At 47.3% G+C, this 17,281-nt stretch overlaps 1 protein-coding gene across 15 annotated transcripts in view; it reads left to right on the forward strand.

Moving 5' to 3' along the window:
- The window catches only part of ARHGAP22 (Rho GTPase activating protein 22), a 256,899-nt gene that overhangs the window by 228,490 nt on the left and 11,128 nt on the right, over positions 1–17,281 (forward strand). For all 15 annotated transcript variants that reach the window (XM_039482020.1, XM_039482021.1, XM_039482018.1 and 12 more), the window contains 3 exons: positions 2,948–3,080; positions 13,098–13,171; positions 15,340–15,461. In XM_039482020.1, the coding sequence (XP_039337954.1) occupies positions 2,948–3,080; positions 13,098–13,171; positions 15,340–15,461 (329 nt within the window). The remainder of the gene's footprint in view (positions 1–2,947; positions 3,081–13,097; positions 13,172–15,339; positions 15,462–17,281) is intronic.

The raw sequence follows: 17,281 nt of genomic DNA on the forward strand, positions 1-17,281 counted from the left end.
TATCACATTTTAAACCTGGAACTGAAACAACCAAGGTACTTTAACAACAGAGTGTTTGGCATCAGGCAGGGTGGTGGTAAAACAGTAAAGGGAAAGAACCGAATATGCACCGAGAGGAACCCAAAAGGATAACATCTGCAGACTCCCATCTAATTTAATCCAGCCCTGAATGTGATAAGCTACGGTACCTCACAGGATAGTTATTAGAACGGCTGGAAATGCATGGGTGATAGAGCCAGAGGGTTGATGCTAATCTGCTGCACGGAAACCATGGCTTTTCAGTAACCCCTGAGATCCACAGCGGTGTGTCTTGCATGAAAGAGCAAAAACTGAGAGGTTGGATGGAGTTGTTAATGTTACAAAAACTGATGAAAAAGCAACCAAACAAAATAGAATGGGGCGTTATTGCAAAGACAAGGATTTGAGGTGCTCAGCACCACCCCTCTAGTTCTCCATTGTCACCGGGTGCACCTTTCTTAGAAGACTTTGAACATGTCAGAGCAGGGGAGCCAGAAAAGGAGAGCCACTTGCTGTAATGTATTTACACTTCCAAAAGGCCTCACACAAGGGGTTCCTGTAGTACCACTAGAGTAGTCAGGGGTGAGAGGCAAAGTGTTGCCATGGATCAAACCCTGGCTAGGAGTCAGAAGGAAAAGTGCTGGCGTAATGGTCAATTTTCATCATGGTAAAAGGTTAACAGCCGGGGGCACTATGGTTCCAAACTAAGGTCTGTGTTCTTTACTTGATTTATTTCAGCTAATTGATTGCTTACAAATGATCTGGAAAGGGGGGCGAGCAGCAGGGTAGGAAAATTTGCAGAGGAAACAAAGTTATTTAGTTTAGGCAGGACCAGAGAGCATTGGTAAGAAACAGTCAGAGCAACCTCAACAAGCTAGGGGAATGGGCAACACAATGGCAAATAAAATTCAATGTTGATAAATGCAAAGTAAGGCACATGGGAGGGAAGAATAGAAATTTCTCAAACCTTACAGGGTTTTAATTAGCTCCTTTCACTCAAGAAAGAGACCTTGGTGTCATTGTTGACAGCTCAATGAAGACCTCTGCTTAATGTGCAGCTACAGCCAAAAAAGGAAACAGCATACTGGGATGCACAAGGAAGGGGATCAAGAATAATACACGAACATTCTAAAACCATAGAAATGTAGGTCTGAGAGGTCCCTCAAGAGGTCATCAAATCCAGTCCCTTACAGTGAGGTGAGACCAAGTAAATCTAGACCATCCCTGACAGGTGTTTGTCTAACTGGTTATAAACCTCCAGTGATGGGGGGGGGGGGATTCCACAATCTTCTTTGGAAGCCTATTCTAGTGCTTAACTATTCTTTATAGTTAGAAAGTTTTTCCCAATATCCAGCCTAAATCTCCCTTGCTGCAGATTTAGCCCATTACTACTACTTCTGCGTTCAGTGGACATGGAGAACAATTAAACATGGCTAAGGCTGTGAGTTTGTCACAGAAGTAACAGTTTTTGTGACTTTCTGTGATCTCCGTGACTTCTGCACTGGCCGCTGCTGGGGCAGTCTCGGGCCACTGCCAGCAGAGTTGGGTGTGGGAGGTGGCAGGGGATTGGGGCACAGGTTGGGGTGAGGTGGGCTCTGGGCAGCACTTACCTGGGGGGCTCCCTGGAAGCAGCGAAATCCCCCTCGCTCAGCTCCTAGGCAGAGGCTGTGGCCAGGCAGCCGTATGCGCTGCCTCAGCCTGCAGGCACCACTCTTGCAGCTCCCATTGGCGGTGGCTCCCAGCCAATGGGAGCTGCGAAGCTAGTGCTCTGGTTGGAGGCAGTGCACAGAGCAGCCTGGCCACGCCTCCGCCTAGGAGCTGAGCAAAAGGTGGAAGTATTAAACACTTCCACCTTCTTGATGTTCTCAGTTACTAGCTCTCTTTCCCTGCTAAATGGAGGACCTACATTTTTCATCTTCCTCTTACTCCTAATGTATTTAAAGAACCTCTTCTCACTGCCTTTCATGTCGCTTGCTAGGTATAACTCATTTCTTGCCTTAGCCTTTCTGATTTTGTCCCTACATGCTTTTTCTCCTTTAGCAATTTGCCCCCAGCATGGTCAGCTTGTCTGGATGACCCAGAAAGCAGAACCCTGAGCGGAGCGATAGGAGCTGTGTGAGTGGAGCAGAGACACACTGGGCTAGTGCTCCAGTTTAGAGTATGAAACAGCAAGTGCCAAATGGCATGGCTTGGAGGCAGAGGGCCCCAAAGCGAAAGGGGCGAACCCAGGCAGGAGTGTCACCTGCTGTACAGCACGCAAGGCAGACACAGCTGAGAATGGCTGTATTCTGCTCTGACAGTCACAGCGATGGGCACTGGCTGGGGAGAGCGACGGCTATCAGAAGCAGCAAAGGTTACACTGTCATGCCAAACGCTGGATCAGTTTGGTTTTTAGAAGGTACAAAGCTTTATTTTCAGCACAGCAGTCACAACGGCACACTTACCTGGGCACCACCTTTCTCTGCTCTCCCCACTTCACAAGAGTGTCCACCACCCACTATCCTGCTTCCCCCGCTCACCTGGCTTTACCCTCTCTCCCTGACAGATCTGGAGATTTTCCCCGTCACCAACAGGACGCACCTGTAAGCAGCTGAGCAATGGAGGCACTTTCCTCTCTGATCTAGTGCTTTATCTCTGTCACACTGTGTGGTGAGGAGTGAGGGCATGAATTCTGGGGCAGGCTATAGCGAAAGCATGTGTGGGCTCCCTGCCCGAGGGTTTTGTGACTCCCTCAGGTAGACTAGCCCATGTTGGTTGGACATGTGGCCGGAGTGCCCTCCTCCTTCACTCCTCAGGGCCTGCCCTTTCATACATCATAAGAAGGACCTGTTAGCTGCCCCCTGCACCCCTCCCAGAAAAGGTGCATAGGGCTTATGGGGCAGTCAGCGTGCAGGTTTCTAAAATTCACCCCTCTTTCCTCCTGTTGCAGCAACACAGATGTTCACACCGTGGCGTCCCTCCTGAAGCTTTATCTCCGAGAGCTGCCAGAGCCCGTCATCCCCTTTGCCAAATATGAAGACTTCCTGTCATGTGGACAGCTGCTTTCCAAGGACAAGGGAGAGGTTAGTGCTCCTTCTGTCCTTCCTCCTTTTACTCTCAGTGCCATTCCTGGAGCCTCGCGACTCAACGAACAACAGCCTCTCCCTTTTCTCCTCCAGGGCCTGAGCCAAAGCCCACTGAAGTCCGTGGGAACCTTCCCTGTGACTCTGACAGGCTTTGAATCAGGCCTTAACATTGTAAGTTCCAGCTTGGAGCTGGCGTCTTTCGCAGGTTAGTCTTGAAATCCTGTGGTTCTGTGTCCATTGTGCACGTTTTTATGTACTCTTGGGCTATGGCTGTTTCTTCCTTAGCAGCCCTGTTCTCTAGGCATTGCAGTAACAACTGAGAGTCAGGAGAGCTGGGTTTTATTTCCGGCTCTGCTCCTGTGATTTAGGACAAGTCCCTTTGCCTCAGTGTCTCATCTCTTCCTTGGGGATAATAATTCCTACCTCACGGGTATGGGGAGGTTTTTCGAACGGACATTTGTAAAGGGCTTTGAGTTTTTCAGAGGAAAGGAGCCAGAAAAGGGCAAATTATATTCTCCCATGTGGGTATGATGGGACATTACACTTAGCACCTCTACAGCACCTTTCATTTGAGGGTCTTTTTTTCAGCTTCTTCCCTATCTTATTCCAAGCAATGGAAGAGACTGAAGGAGCCCTCCAGCTCTCTGGCGGTGGTGAAGATTCGGGAGGGTTGTTTCTCCCATGGACTTGTTAGGAGGGGCAGGATGTTTGACAAAGGGATAGATCTGATCCAAGAGTCCTGCTCCTGTCACTGTGATATCTGAGCTCTCTACTGGATGGCATGTCAGAGCTGCTGTCGTCTGTGTGACTGTCACTTTCTAAGTGGGGATTTTATAAGCCTGATTCTAGTGTCAGCCAAAGAACAGATGCCTGTGGAGTCAACAGTCTTGGGTTCGATCACCTCTGCCATGTATGTGTTTTCAGAGTAGCAGCCATGTTAGTCTGTATCAGCAAAAAGAACAGGTGCCACAAGTACTCCTGTTCTTTTCATGTATGTGTGGTCCATAGTACAGGCCTGTATCTCCCTCTATTGGCTGCTCCTAGTGGCCTATAATACAAACCTTCTACTTACAGCGAGTTACACAGTTAGTTACGCTCTAGTTCAAGTAGCAAAGGTCTGTGTAGAGATGCTGATGGTCCCGGATTCAATCCCTGCTGAGGATGTATAAGTGTGGCCACCATTTGCAAAGCATGTGGTACAGCTTCCAGGCCTGGATTCTGTATTCAGCACACAGATTTCTTACGCTATGACACAAGCACAGCTGCTCTGCTGCCTATGAAAAGCAGCAGCACTTTAGCTGGTTTAGTTTGGTGGTAATGTGGACTGGGTTTAACCTGCACAGACTGGGGAGAGAGATTTGGATTCCTGAAGCCTGTTACACAAGAGCAGACTCAATGCCAAGTTTGGCAAACATCATTTTATATCCTCATTTAGTTTATAACCGACACAGTTGGCCTGTATTTGTCTGTACTGGCTGCAATTGTCTGGGAAGTAGCATCTGAGTTGCTTTTGTGTGAATGAAGCTAGACAGAATTATATTGTATTATTCTGTCTGGCACAGAGCATTGCCCATGCCTTGGCGGTGTCTCTTTAAGCCACTACTGAAAATGCACTTGTCCCAACTTCTGAGTTGTCAAGAATATTTGGAGTCTCAGTGTGGGTCGTTTCCTTGAAGGAACGGGAACACACGCAGAACAGACAGGGATTTTCCCCAGTCGTTCCGTGCCCAGTGGAGTGGGTAGCACAGTTTAACATGGAACACTGCACTGGCTCATCGAGCTGGCTGAACTTTGTGTGGAAGGTTCTCTTGCTGAAAAATGCAGTTTCATTGAAACTGAAGTTTTTCCTGGGGAAAATGTTGATTCTGATGAAAAATGTCAGGTTTCCCCTGGGGAATTTTGAAACCAAAGTTAGTTTTGAATCAACACTCCCAAAAACAAATGTTCGTTTTGACTTCAGCCATCAGTTTTTCAATTTTTCTGAACGAAATGAAAATCTTTGTTTTGAACTGATGTTTTGACTTAAAAAGTCAAAATGTCTTTTCATTTAATTTGTTTGAAACTGAAAAAAATGACATTTTAAGTCAAAAGGTCAATTCAAAACAGAACTAACAAAAAAATTTTGCTTGAAAAACCTGTTATATTGAAATGAAAACTTTTTGTTTTGTTTCAAAAAGTTGGTTTTGAAGCAGTTTGAAATTTCCCATGGGAACTGAAATTTTTTGGCCAAAAACTTTTAAGTGAAGCTTTCTTCATTTAAAATTTACCCCACTAAAAATGTCTCTATTGACCCTTTGGGCTGTTCTGTTTTGAACAGAGATGGGTATCATTGTATAAAACATTTAGTACTGCTCAATGCATCTGCCCTCACCAACTGCAGCAAACCAGCCTCGGGAGCTGTCCTAAACTTTGTGTTTGTTATCCAATTGCCCAGAGCTCCGCAGGTCAGTCGCTTTCACCACAGGCTCTCTGTGTAACAGCTTCTCTTCCAACAGTGATCCAGGCCCCTCAGCTCTGGTACAACCCCAGTGTGGCTGCTATAATGCAGACAGGTTTTTAACAGTGTCCTTGAACGGTGGTAAAACCTCCAGGTGCCCTGGTGTGGCTGTAGCGCTGTAAATGGGACAATGGCAGGAGTACAGCCTTTCTCAGGGTATTTTGGCACTTTGGTTCTGGTCTCAGCCAGTGCAGGACAGTGCCCAGGTGCATGAGAATGAAAAATTGGAGGAACACTTTGAAACTTTTAAAAAAATTATCTGAGCTCTCCTGGTAATATTTTTGGCCTCTCCACTTCCACATGGAACCCAGCACTCATGGAATTTATAAGCTAGTAAATAGTTTAAAACATATAAAAAGGGGATTCAGTTTAGTGCTTGGGGGCAAAGATTTGAGTGACTTTGCTGAACCTGGTTCTCCTAGCCCAATCTGGAGGCTCCCATGTTAGCCTTAATCTGTTTTGCACCTTGGAGATTCCTGAAACCAGTCCTTGTGAAGTAGTCTCCTGTAGGATTGGTGCAAAACACTGTAGTTTACATTAGTATCACTCCAGAGGGTTGAGCCATTAACAAAACACACTGCACTGGTAAGTGAAAGCGTACCGGAGCTAATTGGCCCTCATGGGCAATCCCAGCCATCACGCATGCCCAGTGCTATTGGACCGTTTCTGCCTAGCGCTCTTAGTATTCAGGCAAGTGGCTTTCACACTTTCCTGTGGTGGTGGTGCTTTCAGGCTTTCAACAGCGGTTGGTCTCAGTGTCAGTGGATGCCAGCTTGTGACAGAATGACGAGTGCTTCTGCAAAGTCTGGAGCAGTAAAGGTAGAAGTTTTATCTTGCAAATATCTGCACCTTGATCAGTCCATGGACGCCATCTTTCTAACCCCATTTTCTCTGTCTACCGGCTTTGGGCCCTGAATCAAACTGACCCTCTAACTGATGAGAGAAGGATCAGGTGCAGCTCCCATTGCAAAGCCCTCTGCTCAGTCCTGTGGGGCCATGGCATGGAGCAATTTATCAACACACAAAGCCAGATTCTGCCCTGACTGATACCTTTGAAGCGAATAGGGTTGCACAGAGTGAAAGCCAGGGAAGAATTTGCCCTGTTAGTTCAATTTCTTGTAGATCAGTCCCATCTCTAAAAATATGGTAAAATAACTTTGTTTAAAATCCCTTTAAAAACTGAGCTGAACTTTCATCCCAAACTACAACTGTACCTGAATCGAACCTTTTTGGAGGTTCAAATATCTATGGCTGGCATTTTCACAGCTGACTAGTGATTTTTGGGTGCCACCATTCTTGACACCATTAAATAGGCCTGATTTTCAGGAAGTGCTAAGTGCCCGCTTTCTCTGACCCTTTTAAGGTGTCTCAAGTTGAACTTCCAGATATTAAAGCATCCAGCTAGTCACTTTTGGAAATCTTGACCTTTAAATTTTCCTTTTTAATAACTAGATTTCCCCTCACTCCACATCTTGGAACTTACTGGATTGGGCTGGGAATGGAAGCAGAAGTAGTGAAATATTACAAGAAGGGTGTTTTTCTCTTTCTTTGGATGATTCTCTTAAGCTTTTCTGAATTTATCTAATGTTTTCCCTAACCTGTGAAAAGTAGCTCTTTTTTTTAAGTTTTCCCATCACTACTTAATAAGTAGGGATAGCTCAGTGGTTTGAGCATTGGCCTGCTAAACCCAAGGTTGTGAGTTCAATCCTTGAGGGGGCCACTTAGGGATCTGGGGCAAAAATCAGTACTTGGTCCTGCTAGTGAAGGCAGGGGGCTGGACTCAATGACCTTTCAAGGTCCCTTCCAGTTCTAGGAGATTGGTATATCTCCAATTATTAATTTAATTAATATAACTTAGTGTCCTCAAATGGTCTGTCAGCACAAGAAGGGACTGGATGGCTTGCGGGGGAGGGCAGGCAATGGCCTATAGAACCTTTCACCTTCAGTTCAGCTGCAGCTTGATTTCTGCGATGCGGAGAAGAAAAAGCGAGGTGCAGTTCTTCTAATCGTCTGCTGTGGAGGGGTTCGTTAAATCTCTCTGAGGAAGTTTCAACATGTCACAGGCCTTCTCTCCTCACATTTAGTGTGAAAATCCAGCTGTCTACCCCAAATCTATGGTTATGAAGAAGGTTATCACAGCGCATTGCATGAGGAATGTAAGAAGTAAAATCACAGAAAATGGAGTAGTTGCTTGTCCGTTTCTAAAACCTGCGTTCCTGCCCAGACATCAGTTGCACTTTTCATAGCAAACTGGTAGCTAAGCAGGCAAATAAGCTGGTCAAATTGCATTGGTATCTAAGGGCAAATTGAAAAGAGCGGTAATCATAACTAGCTAAGGCACTGTCCACCACCCATCAAAGTCCATTGGACAGTTTCCATTGACTTTAATGAGCGCTGACTCAAGCAGTAAAGGTTTAGTGACTTGATCGGTATCTACCGGTGGTTGATGTACGGAATTTTTCAACCTCTTCATTTTGGACAGTATGTGCTTTTTATGCTGGAGGAATCAGTCTGCTCATGTGGTGAACTGCAGAGCGCGTAGCTTGTTTCACTTCATAAAACACAAGTGTGTGTCATTGTCGTCCCTCCCCCAGCCCGTTTCTCTTTCCCCAACTGAATGGGGTGTTTTTTTTCCAGAAAATTCCAAGCAGGGTATTTCAGAGTGGGGAACAGCCCAGGCACTCCGCTCAGGGTAACTCCTGCTGCTTACTATGCAGATGCAGCGGTCACTTTCCAGCAGAACCAGTGAGGTTTTGCTGCACAAACTGAGGCAAGATTGGGTGGGGGGTGTACAAGGTGTGTACATTCCAAGAGGCGTGGATCCCAGCTTCATGGGGTGCAGTGCACATTGGCTCATGGGGACCCGGGGGTAGGCTAGGGCAAGCTACAGGAGTGTGGGGGGGTGCCCTACCACTCTGCTTATTTTTCCCAGTCCCCCACTTTACTAATAAAGTGACAACATTTGGTCAAGTCCCATAGAAAGGCACTAAACAAGAAGCCCCACAAAGCCATTTTTGCAGTCACTGCTCAGAGTAGGACTGCCTGTTAGGCATGAAACTCGATGTCAGGACTCCTGGGTTCTTTTCCTGGTTCTACCACAGTGTTGCCATGGAGGAGTCCTGTTGCCTCTTTGCACCTCAGTTTCCCTGCTTGTAAAATGGGAATAATACTTCCCTACCTCTCCAGGGGCTGTTGAGGCTAAATCCATTGTACAGTGCCTTGAGATTCTTGCATGGAAGATGCATGGAAGTGCAAAGGGTCATTATTCTGCTCCTCTGCAAGACAGGGCTAGTGTAAGTGCTGTGTTACAGGTGGGGAAACTGAGGCACTGAGGTGCAGTGCCTTGCCTAAGGGCAGTGGCAGAATTTGTGCTCATGAAATCGGGAGATGTAGAGAGTAGGGTTTGACAAAATTGGAGGGCCCAGATAATCTTCATCCAAGAATATTAAAGGAACTGGCACATGAAATTGCAAGCCCATTAGCAAGAATTTTTAATGAATCAGTAAACTCAGGGTTGTACCATACGACTGGAGAATTGCTAACATAGTTCCTATTTTTAAGAACGGGGAAAAAAAGTGATCCGAGTAACTACAGGCCTGTTAGTTTGACATCTGTAGTATGTAAGGTCTTGGAAAAATTTTTGAAGGAGAAAGTAGTTAAGGACATTGAGGTCAGTGGTAATTGGGACAAAATACAACATGGTTTTACAAAAGGTAGATCGTGCCAAACCAACCCGATCTCCTTCTTTGAGAAGGTAACAGATTTTCTAGACAAAGGAAACGCAGTGGATCTAATTTACCTTGATTTCAGTAAGGCATTTGACACGGTTCCACATGGGGAATTATTAGTTAAATTGGAAAAGATGGGGATCAATATGAAAATTGAAAGGTGGATAAGGAACTGGTTAAAGGGGAGACTACAACAGGTCGTACTGAAAGGTGAACTGTCAGGCTGGAGGGAGGTTACTAGTGGAGTTCCTCAGGGATCAGTTTGGGGACCAATCTTATTTAACCATTTTATTACTGACCTTGGCACAAAAAGCGGGAATGTGCTAATAAAGTTCGCAGATGATACAAAGCTGGGAGGTATTGCTAACACAGAGAAGGACTGGGATATCATACAGGAAGATCTGGATGACCTTGTAAACTGGAGTAATAGTAATAGGATGATATTTAATAATGAAAAGTGCAAGGTCATGCATTTAGGGATTAATAACAAGAATTTTAGTTATAAATTGGGGACGCATCAGTTGGAAGTAACAGAGGAGGAGAAGGACCTCAGAGTATTGTTTGATCACAGGATGACTATGAGCCACCAATGTGATATGGCCGTTAAAAAAGCGAATGCAGTTTTAGGATGCATCAGGTGAGGTATTTCCAGTAAAGATAAGGAGGTGTTAGTACCGTTATACAAGGCACTGGGGAGACCTCATCTGGAATACTGTGTGCAGTTCTGGTCTCCCATGTTTAAGAAGGATGAATTCAAACTGGAACAGGTTCAGAGAAGGGCTACTAGGACGATCTGAGGAATGGAAAACCTGTCTTATGAAAGGAGACTCAAAGAGCTTGGCTTGTTTAGCCTAACCAAAAGAAGGCTGAGGGGGGATATGATTGCTCTTTATAAATATATCAGAGGGATTAATATTAGGGAGGGAGAGGAATTATTTAAGCTTAGTACCAATGTGGACACAAGCAGTGGTGAGCTCCAGCCGGTTCGCACCGGTTCGCAAGAACCGGTTGTTAAATTTAGAAGCCTTTTTAGAACCGGTTGTTCCAGGACAACCGGTTCTAAAAAGCTTTTAAATTTAACAAAGGCTCGGGCAGCTGTCCACCCGGCCCCCAGCCCCAGCTCACCTCCCCCTCTCCCCTGAATGCTCCGCCCTCCTTCTCCTCCCCTTCCCCTGCTTCCCATGAATCAAATGTTCGTGGGAAGCCTGAAACAAGCAGCAGGCAGGTAAGCCGGGCACGGGGGGAGCGGGAGGCGAGACGGCTCGCACGCAGCTCAGTCCGGCTCCCCCTGGCCCCGGCCGAGCGCCCCAGCCCGGTCCCAGCCAAGCGCCACCGGCTCGGGCTGGTCCCGGCTGAGCGGCTCGGACCCGTCCCAGCTCGGGCCCCATGGCTTCGGCCCGGCCCGGGGATTCGGGCCCCGCGGCCCGCCCCGTGCCGCCCCGCTGCCCGCCCCGGGCGCTGGCCTGGGGAGTCGGGCCCCGCGGCTCTGGCCCCGGTGCCGGCCGAGTTGCTCCGGTCCAGCCCGGGGAGTCGGGCCCCGCGGCTCCAGCCCCGGTGCCGGCTGAGCAGACCTGGTCCCGGCCCCAGGCAGTGTGGTAAGGGGGCAGGGAGCAGGGAGGGGGTGTTCGGTGGGTTGTGGGGGGGTGGATAGGGGTCAGGGTGGTCAGAGGGAAAGGAACAGGGGGATTGAATGGGGGCAAGGGTCCCGGGGGGCAGTCAGTAAGGAGCTGGGGTTGGATGAGGTGGTGGGGGCAGACAGGGGACAGAGAGAAGGGGTGGTTGGATGGGGCAGGAGTCCCGGGGGGCATCAAGAATGAGAGGAGGGGTTGGATGGGGCTGCACGGGGCAGTCAGGGGACAGGGAAGGGGGGGATGGGTCAGAGGTCCCAGGGGGTGTGTCAAGGAACATGGGGGGGTTGGATGGGACACGACCCCCCCGGGGGGGGCACGACCCCCTCATGAGGTGAGGAGAAGGGAACCGGTTGTTAATATTTTGGCAGCTCATCACTGGACACAAGAACAAATGGATATAAACTGGACACTAGGAAGTTTAGACTTGAAATTATACAAAGGTTTCTAACCATCAGAGGAGTGAAGTTCTGGAACAGCCTTCCAAGGGGAGTAGTGGGGGCAAAAGACATATCTGGCTTTAAGACTAAGCTTGATAAGTTTATAGAAGGGATGGTATGATGGGATAACCTAATTTTGGCAATTGATCTTTGATTATCAGCAGGTAAGTATGCCCAGTGGTCTGTGATGGGATGTTAGATGGGGTGGGATCTGAGTTACTGCAGATAATTCTTTCCTGGGTGCTGGCGGGTGAGTCTTGCCCACATGCTCAGGGTTTAACTGATCGCCATATTTGGGGTCGGGAAGGAATTTTCCTCCAGGGCAGATTGGCAGAGGCCCTGGAGGTTTTTCGCCTTCCTCTGCAGCATGGGGCATGGGTCACTTGCTGGAGGATTCTCTGCAGCTTGAGGTCTTCAAACCACAATTTGAGGACTTCAGTAACTCAGACATAGGTTAGGGGTTTGTTACAGGAGTGGATGAGTGAGATTCTGTGGCCTGCATTGTGCAGGAGGTCAGACTAGATGATCATAATGGTCCCTTCTGACCTTAAAGTCTATGAGTCTGTAGTGTCTAGGGGACTGGGGGGGAAAGGGTGTGTGGGGGGAGGAGGGTCAGGTGCCAGTGGGTTGCAGAGCTGGGGATCTCGCTCTCAGATCAGTGCCTTGGTAAAATGATGGCGGGAATTGAGTTTGCAAATTCTAGCACCCCCACCCCCACCCCCCAGCTGTGCACATGAAGAGCTATTGGAATTGGAAAAGGTACAGAAAAGGGCAACAAAAATTATTAGGGGTTTGGAACAACTTCCATATGAGGAGAAATGAATAAGATTGGGACTTTTCAGCTTGGAAAAGAGATGGCTAAGGGGGGACGTGATAGAGGTCTATAAAATCATGACTGGTGTGGAGAAAGTGAATAAGGAAGTGTTATTTACTCCTCATAACATGAGAACTAGGGGTCACCAAATGAAAGTAATAGGCAGCAGGTTTAAAACAAACAAAAGGAAGTATTTCTTCACACAACGTACAGTCAACCTGTGGAACTCCTTGCCAGAGGATGCTGTGAAGACCAAGGCTATAACAGAGTTCAAAAAAAGAACTAGATAAGTTCATGGAGGATAGGTCTAGCCAGGATGGGCAGGGATGCAAAACCATGCTCTGAAGTGTCTCTAACCTCTGTTTGCCAGAAGCTGGGAATGGGCAACACTTGATGATTACCTGTTCTGTTCATTCCCTGCGGGGCACCTGGCATTGGCCACTGTTGAAAGACAGGATACTGAGCTAGATGGACCATTGGTCTGACCCAGTCTGGCTGTTCTTATATTCTTACAAGTTTTTGAAGGCAGTATTGTGCAGGTAACATCCCGGGGGTTAGGAGCCATCGCCTGCAGCAAAACAGGTGCAGACTCTTGGAGTCTAGCACACGGGGCTTGCACACATCCAGCTTCTCGGGATGGGTGCATTTGGAGGCAGGGTAGAACTGGCAGATCTGCAATGTCATTATCTTTTTTCCTCTCCTCCCGAGGTAGAGTGCACCACCCTAGGGGGGTACCAATTTGCTGGGGGTGACAGGGCATGCCCACCCAGGGGTTCCATGGAGCACCCCACTTTCAGTGTCTTATGGCATGGGCCTGGCTGAGGGAAGAGGATTTGCCCTTGACTGCAGAGGAACAAGCTGCACCCTGCTCTACATCACTGTTCTCGTTGTTTGTCTCCTCCCATAGGGCACCCGAGAGCTGGCTAAACAGGTGAAGACCCTGCCCCAGGCAAACTACAACCTCCTCAGATACATATGCAAGTAAGTGGCATTAATTAGCACCCAGGAACACCAGAGCTGCCAAGTTTTGTTCAGCTTCATGTGACATCGTATGCAAATTATTTAATGAGCTGATTTGCACCATATAACTAAACTCCTGCTTTAAAAATGTGTGTGGTTTCAATGCTCATGCAGCTCTGATAAACGAAGCACTTGGTTTATCTCGAGGACAGGCTGCCCTCACCCACTGCCCTGCCAGCAGGACTCAGTATTAATCATGTTGTTACAGTAGTGCCTAGGGACAAACCAATACTGGGCCCCCACTGCTCTAGACACTGTGCTAATGCAGAGGAGCAGACAGATCTTGTACTAAAGTTCTTACATTCTAATTAACTACTTATGCTAAACAATCTGTTCCACCTTCTATTTGGCTATGACACTCTGAGTACGGTTCTCACACCTGAGCAAGAGCTCTGTGCACACTCGGAAGCTTGTCTCTCTCACGAACAGAAAGTGGTCCAATAAAGGATATCACCTCATCCACCTTGTCTCTCTAAAGTCTACATAGAGCATCAATAAGTCCTGCCTCCCCCGTACTGTAAGATAACAAGACTTTTTGGGGGGCCATTCCTCCTCCGTTTTTTCACTCTTTTCCACAAAAATGGATGGTATTTTTTTCTCAAATGATTTTTTAAAATATGGGGGGGGGGGGCAGTGAGAATGGCAGTTCTTCTGGGAATGGTGGTTTGCTCCTTTCTGCCATGTTCCTGGATAAGAAACAGCAGGAATTTGCTCAAATTGCCATTGTGAATTCCTGGAGAGACAAGGTGGGGGAGGTAATGTCTTTTATTGGACCAACTTCTGTTGGTGAGAGAGACAAGTTTTTCAAGCTATACAGAGCTCTTCCTCAGGTCTGTGAAAGGTACTCAGACCATGCCTACACTACAAAATTAAGTTGACCTAACTTAGGTTGGCATACCACCACCACACTAATTACATTGCTTGTGTGTGGTCTATACTTTTCTCCTTGTGTTGGCAGTGCACATCCTCACCAGGAGCGCTTGTATCATGTCAGTGTGGGGCATTGTGGGAAGGCTCCTGAAGGCCAGTAACAGTTGACATAAGTAATGCAGCATGGATAACACTGTGTCGACCCAGCTACATTGACTCTACACTGCTCATGGAGATGGAGTTATTAAATCGACATAGCTGGATAGTTACGTTGGCAGGAGCGAAATTTAAGTGTAGACACTTTCATAGGTAGGTCAATGTAAGCTGCTTTGTGTCAACCTAAGGCCAGGTCTACATTACAACTTACTTTGGTATAACTATCTCTCAAGGGTGTGAAAAATGTACTCCCCTGAGCGACATAGTTATATCGACCTTAACCCCTGTGTAGAGCTTCTCCTGCCAACATAACTTCTGGAGTTATTAAGCCAATGGCTTAGAGTGTATTCACCACAAGCACTACATGCAAGTTTGTAGTGTAGAGCTGCCCTAACTCTGTAGTGTAGAGCAGCCGAAGTGTGTCACAGCTAGACAGATATGGAGTTAACACACATTGCAACAGCCCATTCAAAGCGAAGTGGTCAGTTAACACTGCTACAGTTGTAGGACAAAGGAAGGTGAGGGGGTTACAGATTATTGTAATGAGCCAGAAATCCAGTGTCATTATAAAATGTCTGATTTTTGATGTGTAGCAGAGTTATGAATTGATGTTCCCAAGCTTGTCTTTTGAAGGTGTTGTTTCGGTTTCCTTTGAGGACCGAGAGGTCAGATATGGACTGGTTGTTTTGTGAAAAGTATTCGCCTACAGGTGATGTGGTTGGTGTATCGTGGATCCTTGTTAAAAGAAGAAAGAACCTCAGTTTTCACACAGGTTAAATGGTTCCATGTCTGCAGCACTAGTGACCGCTTGCCCTTTCCTCTTCCCACGTTCCGGTGGAATTGGAGTTACTATTATTATAGATTTGTTCTGTGGCAGCGCTGAGGAGCCTCAGTTATGGCCCGAGACCCCACTGCACTAAGTGCTGTAAGAACCAATCCAGACAGCTCCTGCCCACAGAGTTTACAGTCTAAGACGAGAGACAACTGATGGCTATAGGAGCACAAGGAACTAGTGAGATGGAAGGTTTCATGTGCCATTTACTCTTCTCTCTCTCTCTCTCTCTCTCTCTCTCACTGTTTTTTTTTCTGGGGGGCTCCTGAAGATTCCTTGATGAGGTTCAGTCTCACTCCAGCGTGAACAAGATGAGCGTCCAGAACCTCGCCACGGTGTTCGGGCCAAATATACTGCGACCCAAAATGGAAGATCCAGTCACCATTATGGAAGGTAGGTTCTCTCGTTATGGAGAGGGGGCCATGTTCTGGACCCACGGGGAAATCGCTTGTAAAGCACCGCTGCCAGAAATTAGATGCCATTTGTCATGTACACTGCAGATAATGTCATGGGGGGAGCCATCACTGGCAGCAAGCTGGGCATCCTCTCAGTCAATGCCTGTGTATGGGGCATACCATTTCCCTTAGCACTTGGAATAGCCTCTCATATCACCTCTGCAATGAGGTGATATGGGAGTATGTACCTGGGGGTTGGCCTCAGCCAGCCTGTGCCACTGCTATTTTTAGGCGCTAGCTTGAGCAGAGATAATGTGGGTATGTCTATCTTAGCTGGAAATACACCTCCCAGCTGCAGTGTAGATGTACCCTTCCAAAACGCTTGCTGTGCCGAGGACATGTGGGACAAAGGCAAGACCCAGGGCATCAGTTTAAAATCACTGTTAGTTTTGGATCAACTTGCCTTTAAAAGTCTTTAAATCTTAAACCTTACAAAATCCCTAGAAAAATTCTATTCCTGACGTGTCACAAACAAATCGGTTGCTTCAATTCAAAATGAGGAGGGCAGAAAACAGGGCTTAGAACAGAAGCCTGGATGCAGCCGTAACTATGGAGTCATTACTGATGTTGGCACTATAAAGCCGGTCGCACCGAGAGGACGTCCCTTTTCTGTGTTTGTGGCTCAGCTAGAAATAGAAAAACACCCACAGAGATCTGACTGCGCTGCAGCTGCCTCTTCACTGCATGCTGGGCATCCTTCTTGCAATCTACTCCAGGGATTGTTGAGCTAGGGAGAATGTGGTGGGGGAGTCAGACTTCTCTTCCCCATGCTCTGGGCATAGGCTTCCGAGGCATGGGCTCTTTCCAGGGGGGCAGTGTGACTGGTATCATCTCAACACAGATGGGGCAATATTGACTGTGTGAGATCCACGGTAACTGATGTCGGTCCAGCCACTGCAACGATGGCTTGTGCAGACAGGTCTATAGTGTGTGCGGGCGCTCCTGCCCCGCTAGCGGATGTATTCGGAACTATTCGACTGTGTAGCTCCAGTGGTAGAGGCCTGTGTTTTCAGAGCAGGAAAATCTGAGTTTTCTCCCTGTTTCCATGAAACTCTGAGAGCAGCACAGTGACTGCTATAAAGTGGTTGCTCGTTTGTTATAAGTTTTAGCCTAACTGTTCACACCACCTGAATCACACCCCTAATGCAGACCTTGCTGTACAAATGCATAATTGCAAGACTAACATTTTCATTGCCATTTGAGCTGAGTGCAGATTTGTCCATTCAGGACCATGTAACTGCAGATCTCCTGGGGTGAAGAACATTTTCCCATGACTGGGATCTGCACCAACAGGGACCCAGTCCTGTTGGGGAGTTATAAAAATCTGTTGTTTGATGAAGGATGATCCAAGGATTTGTCTGAGAAACCCAGGCACAAAGCACTGGGCAATGATCATCACTTAAAAAGCAATTCCCCACTTGAATTCTTTCTTGTTCTGTGATGATCTGATCATTTCTCTTCTGAAGCTGAGCCCCTTCAATTGGGGATGCTGGACATTGGTAGCCAAGAAATGGGGACTTGGGTCAAAGCATTTATACCAAGCATCATTTCTGGAATGTCGGGCAGTCATAGTGTTCCAAACATATTCTGTGGGCCTTTCAGCCTAGTTCAGAGGCAATGTGATATGGTGGTAAATGGCAGTGTTTGTTACTCTGCAGTAAATCAGTGTATGTCAGGCCATCTCGGCTGTACCATGCACCTTCTTACACCTTCCTGTTGGTTGTTTTTGCCACTTCCCCCCCCCAGCTTTCTCAGTGT

The sequence above is a fragment of the Mauremys reevesii genome, linkage group 7 (assembly GCF_016161935.1).
Source record: "Mauremys reevesii isolate NIE-2019 linkage group 7, ASM1616193v1, whole genome shotgun sequence".
Classification (NCBI taxonomy): Eukaryota; Metazoa; Chordata; order Testudines; family Geoemydidae; genus Mauremys; species Mauremys reevesii.